This window comes from Mustela erminea, chromosome 9 (assembly GCF_009829155.1).
Source record: "Mustela erminea isolate mMusErm1 chromosome 9, mMusErm1.Pri, whole genome shotgun sequence".
In the NCBI taxonomy this organism is placed as follows: Eukaryota; Metazoa; Chordata; class Mammalia; order Carnivora; family Mustelidae; genus Mustela; species Mustela erminea.
Genome location: NC_045622.1, coordinates 46,605,341 through 46,622,293, shown reverse-complemented (window position 1 = coordinate 46,622,293; position 16,953 = coordinate 46,605,341). Strand labels below are relative to the sequence as shown.

Sequence of the window (16,953 nt, the reverse complement as noted above, 5' to 3'; positions counted from 1 at the left end):
ACGTGCTGAGGGAGGCAGGCTTCCAGTGGAAGCTTGGGTGTGGGCATGCCCCGATTAGAGTCCTGGCCCCTCTCTGTGCTAGATCACTTGATCTTAGCCAAAAGGCCGAGAAGCGATTCCCTGTGCTAGATCAAAACCCACACCTTGCAAGGTTGTTGGGATTCTTAGAAATAATAAGGGCTATTTGTGAAGTGTCTAGCTACTAATCTGCTCCAGAGAATTGCTGTTATTTTGGTCTACATTCCTAAAAAGGCACATGGCGGGATAGAAATACGGGTACACGAGTAGATAAAAAAAAAAAAAAAGAAAATTATCTAATAGGAGTGTGAAGTCACATACAGCTTAAGAACTCACCACATTTTACAGGGAGCCTATACATGTATTAATAAAAGAAGAAATATGTGACTTTGCCTATGGTGACAAAGAGGACTGCTGCTAAGAATTACAGAATCAGCATCGACAGTTTTCTTATGGTCTCAGGGGATTTACCTAGGCTGACAGGTACTTTTCACCTGATTTCTGATGGCACTAAAAATAAATATACATGAGCTCAAGGCTTTAAAGTAGAATGAACATATGGAAACAACTAATAATGACTAATACGGATAGAGCCTAGATAAAAATTCATTTACTCCATTTCCCTTGATCTTCACAATCATCTTATGAAGAGAAGAGCACAGATTGGATTATTTCCCCCCTTTTCTGATGAGTGAATCGAGGCTCTGAGTAACCCGAAGAGGTTATCTAAATCCACGTGCTTAGTATGGCCAAAGGAAGGCCTCACACCTAGACAGTCTGGACATAATCCCTGGCTCCCCAATGTCATCAAGTTGCCACCACCTCAAAGAGACCCTCTAATACGCTTTCCCTTCTGCTGAGTTTCCTTCTATAGAGTTTTAGGTTTAAATACATTCACTGTGGAAAAGAAAATACATTTACTGTGGACAAAAGCGCTCACTGTCTGAGAGGAGATGATGTAATCACCTTGTAAATAACCCAAGCCAGAAAATTCTTGCCCTTGAAACAATCACTAAGTACCCCCATTTCATCTGATAAATAATTCTGAATCCATTTACATCTATCTGTACTACTTTAGTTCAGTTCTTCATGATTTCAACTGCAGTGGATTTGCTAACTAGTATCCCTGCCTTTAAAGTCTTTCTACACAGCTGACTGATCTTTCCAAAAACACAAATCAAATTATGTCTTTGCCCAGCTTGAACCTTCTTCAACAGCTTCTCACTACTTGCAGGATCAAGTCCAAAATCTTCAGGTTGGTAGATAAGGCCGTCTATGATCCGAGGCCTGTGACTCCAACTTCATCACCCACCCAATAACCCTTAGCCACACGGAAATGCTGTGATTCCTGGAGTGTACTAAGCTTTCTCACAATGTGGAGCTTAACTCTGCACTACACTTCTTTGACTTCGAACACATTTCTTCCCTCACTGACTGAGGAGCTCAGTGTCTTTCTGAAAACTTAAAGAAAAACAGAGGCAAAGTTAGATGATTCTTCCTCTGGTTATCTTTAGAGACTCACATGTACTTTTGTTATAGCATTATTATGTCTAGAAGTTATATCTGATTTTGAATTTACAGACTTTGGGACAGTTAAAACATTAAAAGCCCACATAAACTTTCTATTGTTTTGCAAGGAAAGAGAGCTTGCCAAAGATAGGCCACCATAACATACGGCAGAGGTCTTGTGAGGTAAAGATCTTGCTCTATGTTCCAAGGCTGGGAATGGTTTGACGGTGCCAGTTTTATGACTTCTACAAAGGGAGTATTACATAATTCCAAGCTCTGTAGATAGTAGTTAGAAGACAGACTAGCGAATGGACCTATGGAAAGGTAATGTTAAGTTTCCCATAAATAACTTCTTACAAATACTAGGAGTTGATGAAACAAGGTGTGAGTGGAGAACGTTCCTGTGTAGATGCTCACCTTCTGAGAAGGGAGAGTCTAAGACCAGGCTTGCTTCTGTAGCTATCTTACACTAGTCTGGTTTCAGTTACCTTGAGATCAGGCACACTAGAGAAATGGAGAGGCTTTAGCATATATTCATCACAATGCCACAGTGAGGACTTCTTCATCTGCATGTCTTTGAACTGTTCAAGGAAAAGGGTGGACGGTATCATATTCACCTTTGAATCCCCAGCATCCAGGACAATGCCTGGAACCTAGTAGAAGTCTCATGAATACATACTCCTCAATGAGCAAAGATGTTTTTTGATCACATAATGCCTCAGAGTCCATTTCCTACCCCAAATCTGCCAACATACTTTAGTCTTCATCTGGTTCATCTCAGTCTCTGTTTACCAACTACCAAATAACAATAATTAGGGCCACCTATAAAAGGATGAATGAAAACTCTGTACATGTTGAGAAAACAGACAATCCTTGCCCTAGGAATATCAAAAGCTGACATTTTCCCAAAGCAGAAAAAGCAATTACAACATCAAAAACATTCCTTTTTTTTTTTTTTTTTTGAAGAGTAAGATGTACTGGATAAGCAGAAGCCCCACAGCAATCCCATTTGTGTTTCACAGAGTTCCAGATTTTAGTTTGATTCGAGGCTCTGCCCATTTCTTGCTTTCCTAAGTTCTGAAAAGTCAATTATCTAAACATAATCTGCAGCCTTAGGAGCTGACACTTTGCCAAGTAATTGAAAGTGCTTTCCTAAGAAAAACTTCCCACTGTTTTCTTCCAGACAGTGTACAGAATTATACAATTAATTCACTCCTGGATGTTTGCTATCAAATCAAAGTGCTGAATATGTGGGTATTCTGATTGACAGGCACAGAATAGAGATGACTGGCTCTCCTTGCTTCCACTGACTGGCTTCTAGCCTTCTGGATGCTAATTAGGGATTAAGCTGGTGCACATGTAAAGGTGGCTTCACATGGTAACTTTCGCAGAGCTAGTTCATATTCTAATCTGAGATGGTAACTTTCATGTGAGTAGGTGCATGCTTCTGAAATAGACTAGGGGACATTCTCTAGTGCCCTAAACTAAATTAATAGATAAATATATACACATACACACACACATATATATATGTGTATATATATGTGTATATATATACACATATATATGTATATATGTGTATATATACATATATTGTGTATATGTGTATATACACATATACATTACTTATATATAAAATATCATATGTATTATATAATATATATAATCACATACGGCAACTTAAAGGTGAGGCATTTTTTTCAACACTTTTGATTGGCTTTTTCAGTTTATACCTCCTTTGTAAAAAGTCTCCCAGTACGGTTCCTTGCATTTTGTTAGTGCTTGATAAATCTTGGTTGGATGAAATGAAAGATATATTCCAGTAATATCATTTTGAGGGCAGAAGACCCCCAGGACTTTTATTTTATTGTAAGGAGAAGTAAGCATTACACTCATGAAAACAGTGGCTTGAGTTCCTCCTCATTATAGAGTTGAATAAGGGTTTGTCCATCTAATTCTGTGTTTTCAGGTACCTCTGAGGTTCTACAGATTACTTAAGGTCACAGTGGGTAAAGCAAGTGATGGTGTCATAAATGGAACTAAGAACCCTTGAACTTTTCCCTTTAATTATCTAATGGTGGCATTTCAAGAAACATCTGATCAGAGTGGTATTTTGCGGGAAGTAAATAATCTCTGAAAGGATTTACTCCATTTTCATGAAGAATGGACAGTTACCTAATGCAATGATAACGTACTGAACACTGAAATAATTCAAGGTAAAATTACAGTACACAAAGTGAGCTCTAGTCTGCTGCTCTTGGTTTCAATGCATAGATTCATTCACTCCTGGGGTTGTTTCATGTACCCGTAAGATATGAATAAAGCACAGCTTTAGCCATCACATGTTCCTGAACACAGATCTGTCTGCTTGTCTGCAGATCTTACTTCCATGTTGATTTTGTCACTCAAGAATTCGGAGCTGCTGTTGTGCCAGACACTATGCTAAGTGTCAGGGGTTTAGCAGTGCACAGACCTGGGTCTTACCAAGGGTACCTGGTAAGCTTACAGCATTCAGTGTGAGACGGGAGTTTGATTTTAAAAATCATATAAATAAATATATAATTATAAATTGCTTGAGTCTTATGGAAAAAAAGAGAGAGAGAGACAGAGAGACATGATATAATAGGGGAACAGATTTTCTTTCAGGGAGCTTCTCTGAGGAAGTGCAACTTAAGCTTCCATCTAAGATGACCAGAAGTGAACCAGGCAAAGTGTAGTAAGAGCTTTTCAGTTTGGGGAAAGAGCATGTGTGAAGCATTTGAAATAGGTCGAGATTTAGTGCATTTTGTGAATGTGGATAGTGTGATCAGCAACAGGAGGAGTGAAATGAGGTGTTTAAGGGGCAGGCAGGGGCTGGGTCATGCATAGCTTGGATGCTATCTTAGTGACTTTGCATTTTATACTAATACAAAAGAAGAGAAAGAGATGTGATCTGTATTTTTAACAGATCGCCTTGTTTGCACTGAGAAGAAATCAGGAGGACAGCAATGGAAGTGGTGAGACCAATTAGGAGGCTAGTGTAGGTGGGAGATAATGGAGGCTTGGGTTCAAGTGCTAGAAAGAGAAGTAGAGGGGAATGAATAGATTGGAGACACATTCTGGAAGTAGAATCTATAGGACTTGAAGATAGACTGAAGGATGGGTGTGAGGGAGAACAGGTGTTGGGCATGATCCTCAAGTTTTGGCTTCAGCAATGAAGTATATGAATTGCCATTTAATGAGTTGGGAAAGTAGGGAAGGGGAGAAAATGGGGTGAAATCAAGAATTTCAGTATCAGTGTATTGGTGATAATGTCACTAAAATGGGTATATATATTTGTGAATTTATATGTGTATATGTGACTTTTTTTTGAAATGGGGGATAAAATAGGGAAAAAAAGAGAAAGGGGAAAAGGAGGGGACAGAATTAGACTAGAAAACTGAATTCCCAATGGGGTGATGGAGGGTGAGGGTTGGAGAGTGGGGCATATCAGGATTGCTGAAGGTATATAATTTGAAAGAGACATAGTCAACATTATATATATATATAAAAATAAATTTGGGAAAAACAACAACAACAACAAAAAAGAAACTCCATGGTCTTCATAATACAAATTACAGAAAGTAAACTGCAGAAGAATTGTATCTGGTAGATCCACACAATAGGTAGAGTCTACCACCTGCTTATCAGTGAGTTTTAAGAGAGTGATGCATCAAAATCTCCAGTCAGATGCAAGGAATGTGACCGCAGGTTCATCAAAAAAAGAACATGGGTTATTGATACTGAGCCAGAAGGGAGATGGGAAGGTAGGATAAGAATAGAGAAAGGAGAGAAAACATGAAATGGGTGGAGAATTTTTCCAGCAAGCAAAGACATCTCTGCCATCATGCCTAGGCTGATGCAGGTGCTAATGGTCCCCTGGGTTTGAATCCCAGCCCTGCTACTTGTTAGGGGATGATCTGGGGCATGTCAGGTAACTTCAAGCCCTCTATTTCCTTACTTGTAAAAGGAGGATATTGATAACATCTACTTCATGAGGCAACTGTTAGGGTTAGAAAATACAATTCATAAGCACTACTTAACAAAATGCCTGGCACAGAGGAGAGCTCAGTAAGTGCTAGCTGACTGTGCATAGCTAATTATAGATGTCTGAATACCAGGAAGTCATTATTGTAGGTGTGTGTGCACCTTCTGCTTCCCTATGACTACGGTAACTTTGCCTTCTTAGCTTCAAAATGGAATAATCTGCTGTATCAAGAACAGGTTTTTAAGATTTGTTCAAAATAAGAGAAAATTTAATTAATATTTATGAAGCATTCTAAAATGCTATTAGGCTTTAATTGTTGCAATTAGTGAAAATGCCCCAGCTGATTACATGGCCAAAAATATGTTTTCTCATATATTTCTAGAAATGTTATGTATAATTAAAATTTGCTATTTAACTCCTCTAGAAAGGCCAATACTTGACTTTTAACTTTTTCTTTGAAAATAGAAAAGAAAAACAGAGATGATGTCCTAAGGAAACCCTCTTGATACATCCATTTTCATTTTGAATCATTTTTAAGTCTGCATTTTCTTGATCTTAACAGTATTATGAAAACATATGAAGGTATTCTATCTGAAAACATAACCCGACAAATACCTCATTCATCATATGTAGAACATCATGATTGAGATCTCCTGATTTAAAAAAAAACTGGAACTACCTTTATAGAACACTAGATTGTCCTTTTATTACTCTCCTCTCTCTGTGACTTTTGCTATTGCATAAAGATGAGATTGTATTATTTAACATACATATACTTTAAAATACTAGTGCAGAATTATATTCAACCTTTAGCCTTACAATGATTTGTTTAGAGAGTTGTGGAAAGTTGTGGAGAGTTCCAAGTCAAATCTGAACTCGGCATTTATTGGCAATACCGTACGGAAGGCAATGCCTTAACTTCTTTGAGCCCTTGTTTTCTTATATAAAATGGGAGTAACTAAATAAAGAGAACATGGTAAAAACCTACCAGGACGGCATACTATAAAGGTTAAAATTCTTGTGGTTGATAGAACCAGCTAATTCTGTAGTTTTGGGCAAGTTGTTTAATACCTTAGGGAGTCAACTAAGTAGTGGTAATATTTTCATTAAAATATTGAATGGGAATAATAGTACCTACTTCTTAGAGTATGTTATGCCTGGAGAATAGTAAGTGATTATTAAATATTATTCAAAAATGTACTAAGTACATGCTCTTTTATCCTTCTGTACGAGGGAAATAGTGCTAATTAAATTCCAAAATTAATTCTTCTGGAAAAATATAATTAATACCTTATTAAAAATGCATGGGAACCAAGAACATTTGGAAAATCATGTGATCATGTCCGAGTGCTCTGTGATCACACTAAAAAGAAAAAAGAAGGCAATGTTCTTAATTCCTCCCATCGCACCAAAGAAGCAGAACATCTCTCCACGGAGGAAGATGTCAAGCTCCAGAGACATGAGCAGAGGTGGGTTCTACCCATTCATCCTTGTGGAAGCACATGCAATTCGAGAAGATGAAGTGAGGAAGCGCATGCAGTACCTGGTCATCTCAGAGTCAGGGAGCAGGCCTAGGTGGTAGTGGGGGTAGGGAGCTGAGAGAAGGAAGCTTTTGTCACACTCAACAGGGGAATAGTGCCTGGGAGAAGCAGGCTTATCACACAGTTTGTTCACAGTGCTGTAAACGGGTTCCGGAGGCCTGGTGACACAAGAGGAAGAGAGAGAGATGCACGGTTAGCAAACACACCCAACTGGGCAACCAGCTGCATTTCATCGTATGCACCAGTAAACGCCCAAAACAATGCCTTGGGCTTTGTTAGGCTTGAAGAAAGTGTCTTTTTAAGAAACACCATCTCTGGGTAGAAATGAGAACTTTCAGCTGACATCAGGCATGATGAAAATTCAGAGGCCTGATCCCTCAGTGGAGTCCTAGTCAGCTTTATAAAGGCCAAACCTTTTTTGGATAACGTTGTCTGAGGTGTCAAACTGTGGGATCCTCCAACATGGCTCCTTTGTAAACTTTAGTGTCACCTTAAGTATAAACTTCATAGAGACTTTCCTGACCCCATTAGCCAGGACATCCTGTTATTTTTCACATCACCCTGTCCATACTTCCTATTTTTATTGAACATGAAATAATCTTGTTTTGTTTAATTTATAATTATTACTCTCACTACACCATAAATTTTATGAGGACAAAAACTACATTTATTTTGTTAACTATTTAGAGTAGAGTCAGTCCACACTCCATAAATATTTGTTGTATTCACATATGCATGAATAAATTGACAAAACTTCACACATTCATGTAGCAATTTTTGGGGGGTGTTGGACTTACCGAGAAGTCTAATTGCTTATATGATCTCAGTGATTTATACATAAATTGCCCCTCCCAACAATTAGTTACAGAGAGTCTTCTACTGAGAGGATAATCACTTTAGTAAAATTTCTACTAAATGAATTAATTGAGAGATACTAAAACATTACCTAAAATAGCAGTATCTTTCTGTTGTTACAAACATGGGAAGTAAGATCAGGTACATTTCAGCCCTAGCTTTTGCCAAATGTGCATATATTACAAAGTCCTTGGTTATTAAAAAAAAAAAAAAAATCTCACAACTCTGTACCCCACTCTTTTAACATATGGTCTGAAACTGCTACCAGTATCTTGCAGGAAAGGTTAAGAATTGACAGATCCAAATTCAAATGCAAGAACTATCTGGCAGTCTGGGTGGGAAGGCAAGGAGCAGGTCAGCAAATAGGGCAATGTCCACAAGGCCAGATCCAGGTGTGAGTGCCCCTTGGGTCCATGAGACATCAGAGGCAGCAAGTGGTGGCCACCATATCCCTGATCAAAGGTACAGGAAGTACAGGTGGTGAACTTAGTGAGGGCATAGTTCGTGTTTCTATAGCTCCCAAAGGGGTCCCTAGTGTCTTATAGTTGCTCAGTCAATGCTTCTTAAACAGAGCAGGGGAGAAAAGAGGATAATCAAAGCATTAAAAATGAACTTTACCTAATTTATAGTATTATTGTGGGCCAGTCGGGGCTTAGACACACTATCTAGAGAATTATTATCTTCCCTAAGACAAAGCCTTCCACAACATAGCAAGGGATGCCTTCCTGGATCTGTTTGTTTTCAACAACACAGTAGAGGGGCTGAGGAGTGGATAGGAGGAATCCAGAGGCTTATTTTGTCATTCAAAAAACTATCTCAGTGGTAAGATGAGGTGCTTTGTAATGGAGTTGGCTTATCCTATCCCAATAGCTAATAAAATAACATTGACAAGGAGATTTTTAAGGTTTCCTTAATGAAATAGCCATTCCCCCCCTCACTTTATGGAAGCTAGCATATATTCTTGTTCCGACAAATGCTCCGTTTCCAGAAAAACCGAGTAAGTTGGTCAATTTCTGTTTATCAATTTTATAGAGTACACAAAATTCATGACAAACATTTAAAAAGGCAGCTGTAAGATTACTTTTAAAAAGTGCTTTTTATCAGTTTTTATAAGTAATTCACACTCTGTGAAGTGATGTAAAAGGAAAGATGCTTTCAGTTATCTACTGAAATACATCTTTTCAAATGGTCAGATTTGATACTGTTCTTGACCTTTTTGTGGGAGGAGTCCGTTTTTGCTTTGTTAATATACTCAGGTTTAGGAAGATTTATGTGTATTTCTATGGTTCTGTAGACACAAAGATCCATGATGCCAGTCTGATAAAGAAAATTGGCTTGGGAGATCACAGTTCTGTCTGTACTGAAAATGGGCTTATCCACAAAAAAACTCATCTTGAAAAGGGCTTTGTATTAATGAGATACATAACTATCAGTTAAATAAGCTATGAGGAGGAATGTACCAACCCTGCGGGGATTTTTCTGCATAAGTGATCACAAGAGGACCTGATATTATACATTTTTGGCTCTATGATTGAGCTGCTGTGGCAGACACGACTTGACTAAGTCCCAAACATCCATTTAGTTTTTTCTTATTAAGAGTAAGCCAGGGAGCACCTGGGTGGCTCAGTGGGTTAAGCCTCTGCCTTTGGCTCAGGTCATGTTCTCAGGGTCCTGGGATGGAGCCCTGCGTTGGGCTCTCTGCTCAGCGGGGAGCCTGCTTCCACTTCTTTCTCTGCCTACCTCTCTACCTACTTGTAATCTCTCTCTGTCAAATAAATAAATAAAGTCTTAAAAAAAAAAAAAAGAGTAAGCCAGCTTTCCCCTAGTCACTTTTCCTATAGAAAAACTATTTCTCAGTCTCCCTTGTAGGTAGATGTGGTCCACTGAAAATGTTAAGCCCAATGTAATTGGAGCACAAGATTATGTGGGACTTCTCTGATAGCTGCTTAACGGGGAGCTGACTTGGCTAGGACCCCTGTGATTTTGCTCTTTCCCATCTCTTCCCTTTGCTTACCTGGAACGTGGATATAAGGGTTGGAGCTTCAATAGTCATCTTGGACCATGAAGCAAATTTGAGAATAAAAAGAATACAGAGAGGGGAGCATAATGGTCATTGTGTCACAGATGATAAGGAAGTACACTATTCCACTTTCAGACTTTCTGCCTCTGTATTTCTTTTATGAGAGATAAAGTATGTTTATGCTAGTGTCATTTTTTTTTTTGTTTTAAATGGGACTTAATTTTAACAGATACCCACAAAACGTAAGATTGATAACAGAATACAAAGAAATAACTATAGATAGGGTTTACCAAAAGGGGCTAATATATTGAATTATGTTAGAAGTCCATCTGACAGGGGCACCTGGGTGGCTCAGTAGGTTAAGCCTCTGCCTTCGGCTCAGGTCATGATCTCAGGGTCCTGGGATCGAGCCCCGGATCGGGCTCTCTGCTCAGCGGGGAGCCTGCTTCCCTCCTCTCTCTCTGCCTGCCTCTCTGCCTACTTGTGATCTCTCTCTCTCTCTGTTAAACAAATAAATAAAATCTTTAAAGAAAAAAAAGAAGTCCATCTGACACCTTTTGTATACACAGAAAAATAGAAAGAATGCTATTCTCTGGTTTTATTGAGAGACTGTTTAGAGAACTCACTGCATCTTTATTAAAAAATATTATATATATAAAATGGTAACTGATTTAAACTGCCAACACAGGGCTTAAGAATAAAGGAATTGATGACTTCTTTGAGGTCATAAAATATTCTCATGATGATGTCATTTCAGTTAACATTGTGCCTTCTGCCTTGTAGGGCTGATTTAATTTTCTCAGGCTGCTATTGATTTGGCAGACCAAGAAAATGATGTTACCAATTTTCTCCTAGTCTTTTTACCTCAGTAGATCTGTATTTTGAAACAAATTATCAGAATCAGATCTGGCTAATACATATATTAAGGAAAAAGATCCTACTTGGGTTGCACTCAGCAAAATGAAGAGGAAAAAACTTTCTCTGAACACTACAATAAATTCAAGATAATAAAAACTCGGCCCTGTACATTGTTCAGTGTTGAACTCTTAAGACCTTTACTTCTATCCTTTTGGAATCATTTTGTGGACATATTAGTTCATGACTTCATGACTCACTTGTTTTAGTAAGATTTGGTGTTGGAGGCAAGCTTAGATAACTTGAAATTTAGATGAAGGACCTTGTATCTTTGCCTACGGTCACTTCCAAATTTTTACATGGTGGATGGATTCCTTGCCTTGGCTTAATTACTCATGATTCAAAGTCTGATCAAAGCAGAGATACAATTATTACAGCTGCAGACTCATTTATACCTATCGCTCGGACTTTCACCCTGAATTTATTTACAAGTCATTTTGTGCAGTCACTGACTACTGAGTGGACATTTCAAATCCAGCTTAATTGTGAAAACACTTGCTATTTGAGAAGATGGGTAGATGAAAAACACCAAAACATAACAAAACACCTGAAAGAGCCTTCTTGTAAGATTCACAATGTCCTCTTGCAACCAAACAACTAAATTAAAAAGATCGGTGAGAGTGTCCTTCCAAGTAGTATAAAAATGGAGTTATATTTGACTATTTCTGCCTGCTAGATTCACTAAGTTCCTAGGATTCTATTGTGTATAATGTACTATATAGGCCACAGTACAATATCCAGTCAGTACTACAACAAGCTACAGTCTGAGCACAGGAAATAGCATATAGAACGTACTTGAGAAATGTTTCTTGGAATAAATGGATTTTTTTTTTTTTAAACTATTCTCCACTGAGAGCAATGAAAGAAAATTTCTGGCTCTTTCAAGGAAGCCCTAAGTTATGCTGAATCCTCTAACTCCATTTAGAATTTTAGGACATCATTAATTACCATAGATTATCCAGAAGGAAACCTCAATGTTGTGAGAAATTACTGTCTTTAGGTACTTCGCGTGCACGGCTCACCCCCTCTAGAGGGCCAGGTTTCCTGCACCTGCAAGCCTGCCCGTGGTTCCTGTGAGAGTCACCAGCTCAGGGCACAGACACAGCTCAGGCCTGAGTTCCAGAAGTCCTAATGCCAGCAGTCACCGTTCTTAGTATTTCTCTGCAGTGACATTCTCTGTGACCTCTCCGCCAGACAGACAAGAAATGCCAATTTATGAGCTGTCACTGGGATCTGGGTGGCAGGAACAGATGCTACCATCACTTCCCATTTATTCAGTAAAGAAGTGCCACAGGGAAATGACTTTAGGCAGTGTGAATCAGCCAGTCACAAACCGAAAGAGCCTGTTTACCCCATTATAAACCTCCAGAGTCGCCCAGGTCGGGAGGTAATGAATATGGAAATCCAGTCTGTGGTACCTCCTGTCTCTCCTCTTTCTATAAATGCCCCCAGAAAGAGGGGGAAAGAGTTAGAGATATGAGTGTAATCTCTAAGTGAATTTATAAACAAACCATTTATTTTGCTGCCCACTTATCAGGGGCCATAGATAAATGGCTTTGTAGTCTCTAGTGTTCAGCCATCAGCATTTATTTGCATATCTATGGGTTTATAATTGCAGGCTCTTATAGCATATAATTAGCACACCCTGGCCCTCTGTGACCCCTCTTCTCTGAACTCCATTAGCACTTGCTATTTGTTCAGCTTCCTTGGCATTTTCAGTCGCTAATCTGCAAAGATAGTGTAGAGCGAGGTGCTTCGTCCAACCCTCTCCTAAGGAAAACCACCCCGTCTGCAACTGCCTCTTCCCATTTGTCCCATGGACTCCCACCCAGTTCAGTTCCCTACTCAGCCAAAGCTGCTTAAACCAGGATTGGGACTCTGATTCTGCAACCGTGACCTGTAGGACCTGTAGAGTATGGCTGGGAAGAGGGGGCGGGGGGAAACATAGGCCATTTGGATTCGGCTCCGGAATATGAATCAAGGAGCAGAAAAAGAAATGGTCAGCTTTTAGCATGAGGGAAGGACACGGGCATGTACAGGGTAGCTGTGGCTGTGTCTACTAATTAGAGTGAAACTTCCCAAGTTTCAGAACGAAGCTTCCCAGATTTTGTTGCTAAAGTGTCTAGAGATTCCTTGAATCCAGAAAACAGTCTGTGTTCCCTCTTTAAGGGACTTATTAGGGCTCATGCTATTAAATTTCTCTCCTGGCTCCCATATGACATCAGATGCATAATGAAAATCAACTACCACCTCCCACAGTACTCCTTCCCTGGAGCTTAGGTCACACCGCTTGCTTACAATCAAATGAGTGAAAATAAAACAGACACTCTTCTTGTTTTTACTATCGTTTTTAGATCCCCTCAACTAAATTGTGCCACTCAAAGACAAAAGATAAAACTTGGACCCCTATGTAATTCCATAGTCCCTGAGACCAATGCCTAACTGATCCTGTCTTTTATTTATTATGGGTTCTTTTGTATTATCTTCTACAACACTGCATTAAAATATTATCTTAATTGCAGAGTTTTTTGGTGCCCCCTTAAATTTTGCGTCTGACGTGGTACTTCACTTGCCTCATCCTAGTCCTTGTCCTGTCTGTACCAGAGACAAAAAATATTTAATGTAGGGGTGACAGTCATTGTTAGTACTCATCCGTGTGGCACCTGAAGACAGGTCAAATGGATAGGACTTCATTCCCTTAGAAGTAGCAAGAGTGACTCACACCCTATTGAGTTCTCCATTCTCCATAAAAGGGACTGCTTTTATCAAAGCCCAAAGGCTGAATCAGGCAGGACCCTCACCTCATTATACTGTCATTTTTGGTGCACCGGCCTCCTTCCTTCTCGGATTATTAGCTCTCAGAGGATCAGGCCCAAATCTCATTTATCTTTGTTTCTATATTGCTTTCCTGCAATATGCAAGAATATATGAGTGAAATACTGTCATAGGAAAGAAACAAAGCTATGGGGGTAGGGAAAGGGGCCAGTATTTTTTATTCCTTCTCCCTGAGCTAGAATTAAAAGGAAGAGTCTAAAATTACAGAAGGGAAGGATTTGAGTTATATATTTGTATGCTTTTGGCCATAAATCTGTCATAAGGAATGATGTGGATGAATCTGCAAACTGCTCAGGTCTTCCCGGCTTCCCCCTGCTGCAGCCTCCCCTGCACACTCTGAAGGTAGCATCCAGCCCCATGCAGGACACAGAACCAAAGCATCTGGTATACTGCTTGGCATAATTTGGAGGAAAAGGTTTTGTTTTTTAACCTTACGAGAGTGTCTCATGTTCCCCTTTACACATAATGCAGTGTTTTGGGACCAAGGATGTAGAGAAGTAAGCAAAAAGGGTTGAATTCTAGGCCTGGGCTAATAGGTCTTAAGGGCAGAATTCCGGGGAGCCTAAAAGTAATGGTTTTGAAGAAAAGAGAATATAGGACCAGCTGTGAACTATGTGGAGTAACAGGTGAACCCGGCATTATAACAGGAAGGATGAAAGAAGAAGCAGACTTCTCTTACATTGAGCATTGAGCAGAAAAGTGTCAGCCCTTTGGTGAAGGTGCTGTAAGAACTCAAAGTACAACACAGAGAGATGTGGCAAATGACTTGGTCTAGGTGATGTGTGAGCGCTCATCCATCTCCCTCATTCTAAGCACCATCAGGATTCCACCTTTCATTAGAGGCCTACTTGCACTGTACTTGCTTTTCTAAAATGTGGCTTCTTTCTTGTAATGATATTAAAAAGCCTTCTCTACATAGCAACAAAGTTGTTAAGCTATAAAATTATACACAGAGGTAAACTATTACAGAGCAGTATGGTAAGTGCAAAGAAGCAGAGCTAGGTTTGACTCTGGCTCTTCTAAATTTTACTCTGTGTGGTCTGTGGTTTCTCAACTTCCCTGAAACCTGACATTCTCATCTGTAAAGTGGGCACAGTAAGGTCAGCCTGAGAGGAACATAAATCACGTAGCTCAGTGCATGGGATGCACCGTGAATTTACCAAACAGCAGTCAATCTTTCCTTTTCTTTTCTTTTAAAATAAATTTGACATGCAACCATTGTGTAAAAGTCCAAGGTATGCAGTCCATTACTGTGATACATTTATGTATTATAATATGACTACTGATGTGCTGATATTTACATTACATAATTTTTGTACAGTATTACTGTCTCTATCCATTATACTGAGCATCAGATCTCTACCACTTATTTACTACTCATTACAAGTTTGTACCCTTAAATACTACCACTCTTATCCTATCCACCCCCACCATCTCTTGGTAACCACCATTTTACTCTTTTTTTCATCTTTTTTTGGGGGGGTGGGAAGGTAGACGGGAAGGGAGACAGAGAATCTTCAGCAGGCTCCATACCCAGTGTGTGGCTCCATCTCACCATCCTGAGATCATGACCTAAGCCAAAATCAAGAACGGGATGCTTAACTGACTGAGCCACCTCACCACCTCACTCTGTTTTTATTTATGTATTTTTAAATTATGTTCAGTTATCCACCTTACTCTGTTTTTTTTGTTTGTTTGTTTTGTTTTTTTTTATCTTGTTTATCACTTTCAGGCACTTGTGCTCACAGGGCTTCCTAGCCCCTGAGAATACCGCTCCCCATCAGGCAGTTCATGTATTAGCCCGTTAATGTCACGTGGATTCTGCACAAGAGAGAACAAAGGAAGTAACAAGCTGTGGTTTTCAGTATCACCAAAGGCACTGCATAATGTTGCTTTTTAAAGACTCACTTTTGCTTCTGATATGGAAAAGATAATTGGTCATCTACCATAGCCCTCGGGGCTGATGCTCCCTTTGTATGAACCTCTCAATTATTTTCATTGTCTCTAACAACATAGCTCCAACTCAAACTCCTAATTTGTGCCTGCACCTTCATAATCATTTGCTTTCCTCTATGACTCACAGCTGTGGTGCCATATCAAATTGTTGGGCCATAAGTAATTTGTTATTAGCAATAGTCTATGTACCATGATCTAAATACTTATTAAAGTAGGGTCAATTCACGATTTTCTCTGTATAAGCACCATTCTCAGTTATATTTTACTATGTTTGTTTATTGAGGAGAGAAATGGCTGTCTACAAGCTATACCATTTAAAGTCATTTTGAAACTTTTCAATTTATTAAGGTGCTTTATTTTTTCAGAAGAATGTTTGAGTTTCAATAAAATTAGTCTCCCATGACTGTGGATTATAAATGGTTCCTGCAATATTTTTTTTTTTAAATTAGAAGTTGAAAGTCAATGACCCTGACAACAGTGTCTACAATAGAAGTAATTCCAAAAAGGACCAGAATCACCGTACCTTGGTATTGGGTAAGTGTGTCCAGTTACAGTAGTATTTTTATGGCATTCTGAAAGATGTTGAAATAAATACTGTCCAAAATGCACAAGCCCAAAAATAATGGCTAGACCAAGGTTTTTGACATGTGAATTATTTGAGCAAGGTTTACTATGCCCTATCACAGTGTTTAAATTCTTTTATTTTTATAAATCTAAAGGTTTTTTTTTTCTTTTTAGTTGAACTCCTAGGATAAAATGTAAATCTACCAAAAAAGTAGGTTAATAAGCAGTTAGCATCCTGATGGAGAAGAATTTTTTTTTTTTTTTTTTTTTTAACTAGGCTCTATGCCCAGTTGGGAGCCCAATATGAGGCGTGAACTCATGACCCTGATATCAAGACCTGAGCTGAGACCAAGGGTCAGACACTTAACTGAATGAGCCACTGAAGTACCTTGGAAAAAAAAAATTATATATAAAATAAATGAAAGAAGTCATATAAAAGATGAGAGATTTGACTACATGACAATTGAAAGTAATAAAAGTCATACTTTTGCTAGAGTAAAAAAAGTCATAAGCCATAAGTTGGTAAAGCATCTTTTCAAATACATCTATTAATATTTTTAAGATGCTCTACAACTCTATAAGATAAACCATAAATTTTCAATAGAAAATAGACAAAGGCATTTATCATTCAATCCCAAAAGAGAACACACAAACAACAAATAGACACACAAATATAAATGTTTAATCTACTAGGAATAAAAGTAATGCAAATTAAATGATCTGCCTCCCCTTTG

The 16,953-nt window shown here is 38.8% G+C and overlaps 1 protein-coding gene across 12 annotated transcripts in view; it reads right to left on the bottom strand.

The window, feature by feature from the left end:
- Window positions 1-16,953, bottom strand: part of DLG2 (discs large MAGUK scaffold protein 2) — a 2,075,147-nt gene that overhangs the window by 436,037 nt on the left and 1,622,157 nt on the right. For 11 of the 12 annotated variants that reach the window (XM_032356653.1, XM_032356654.1, XM_032356656.1 and 8 more), the window contains one exon: window positions 7,077-7,232. The exons of the other annotated variant lie outside the window; for it this stretch is intronic. In XM_032356653.1, the coding sequence (XP_032212544.1) occupies window positions 7,077-7,232 (156 nt within the window). The remainder of the gene's footprint in view (window positions 1-7,076; window positions 7,233-16,953) is intronic. 12 annotated transcript variants of the gene reach the window in all.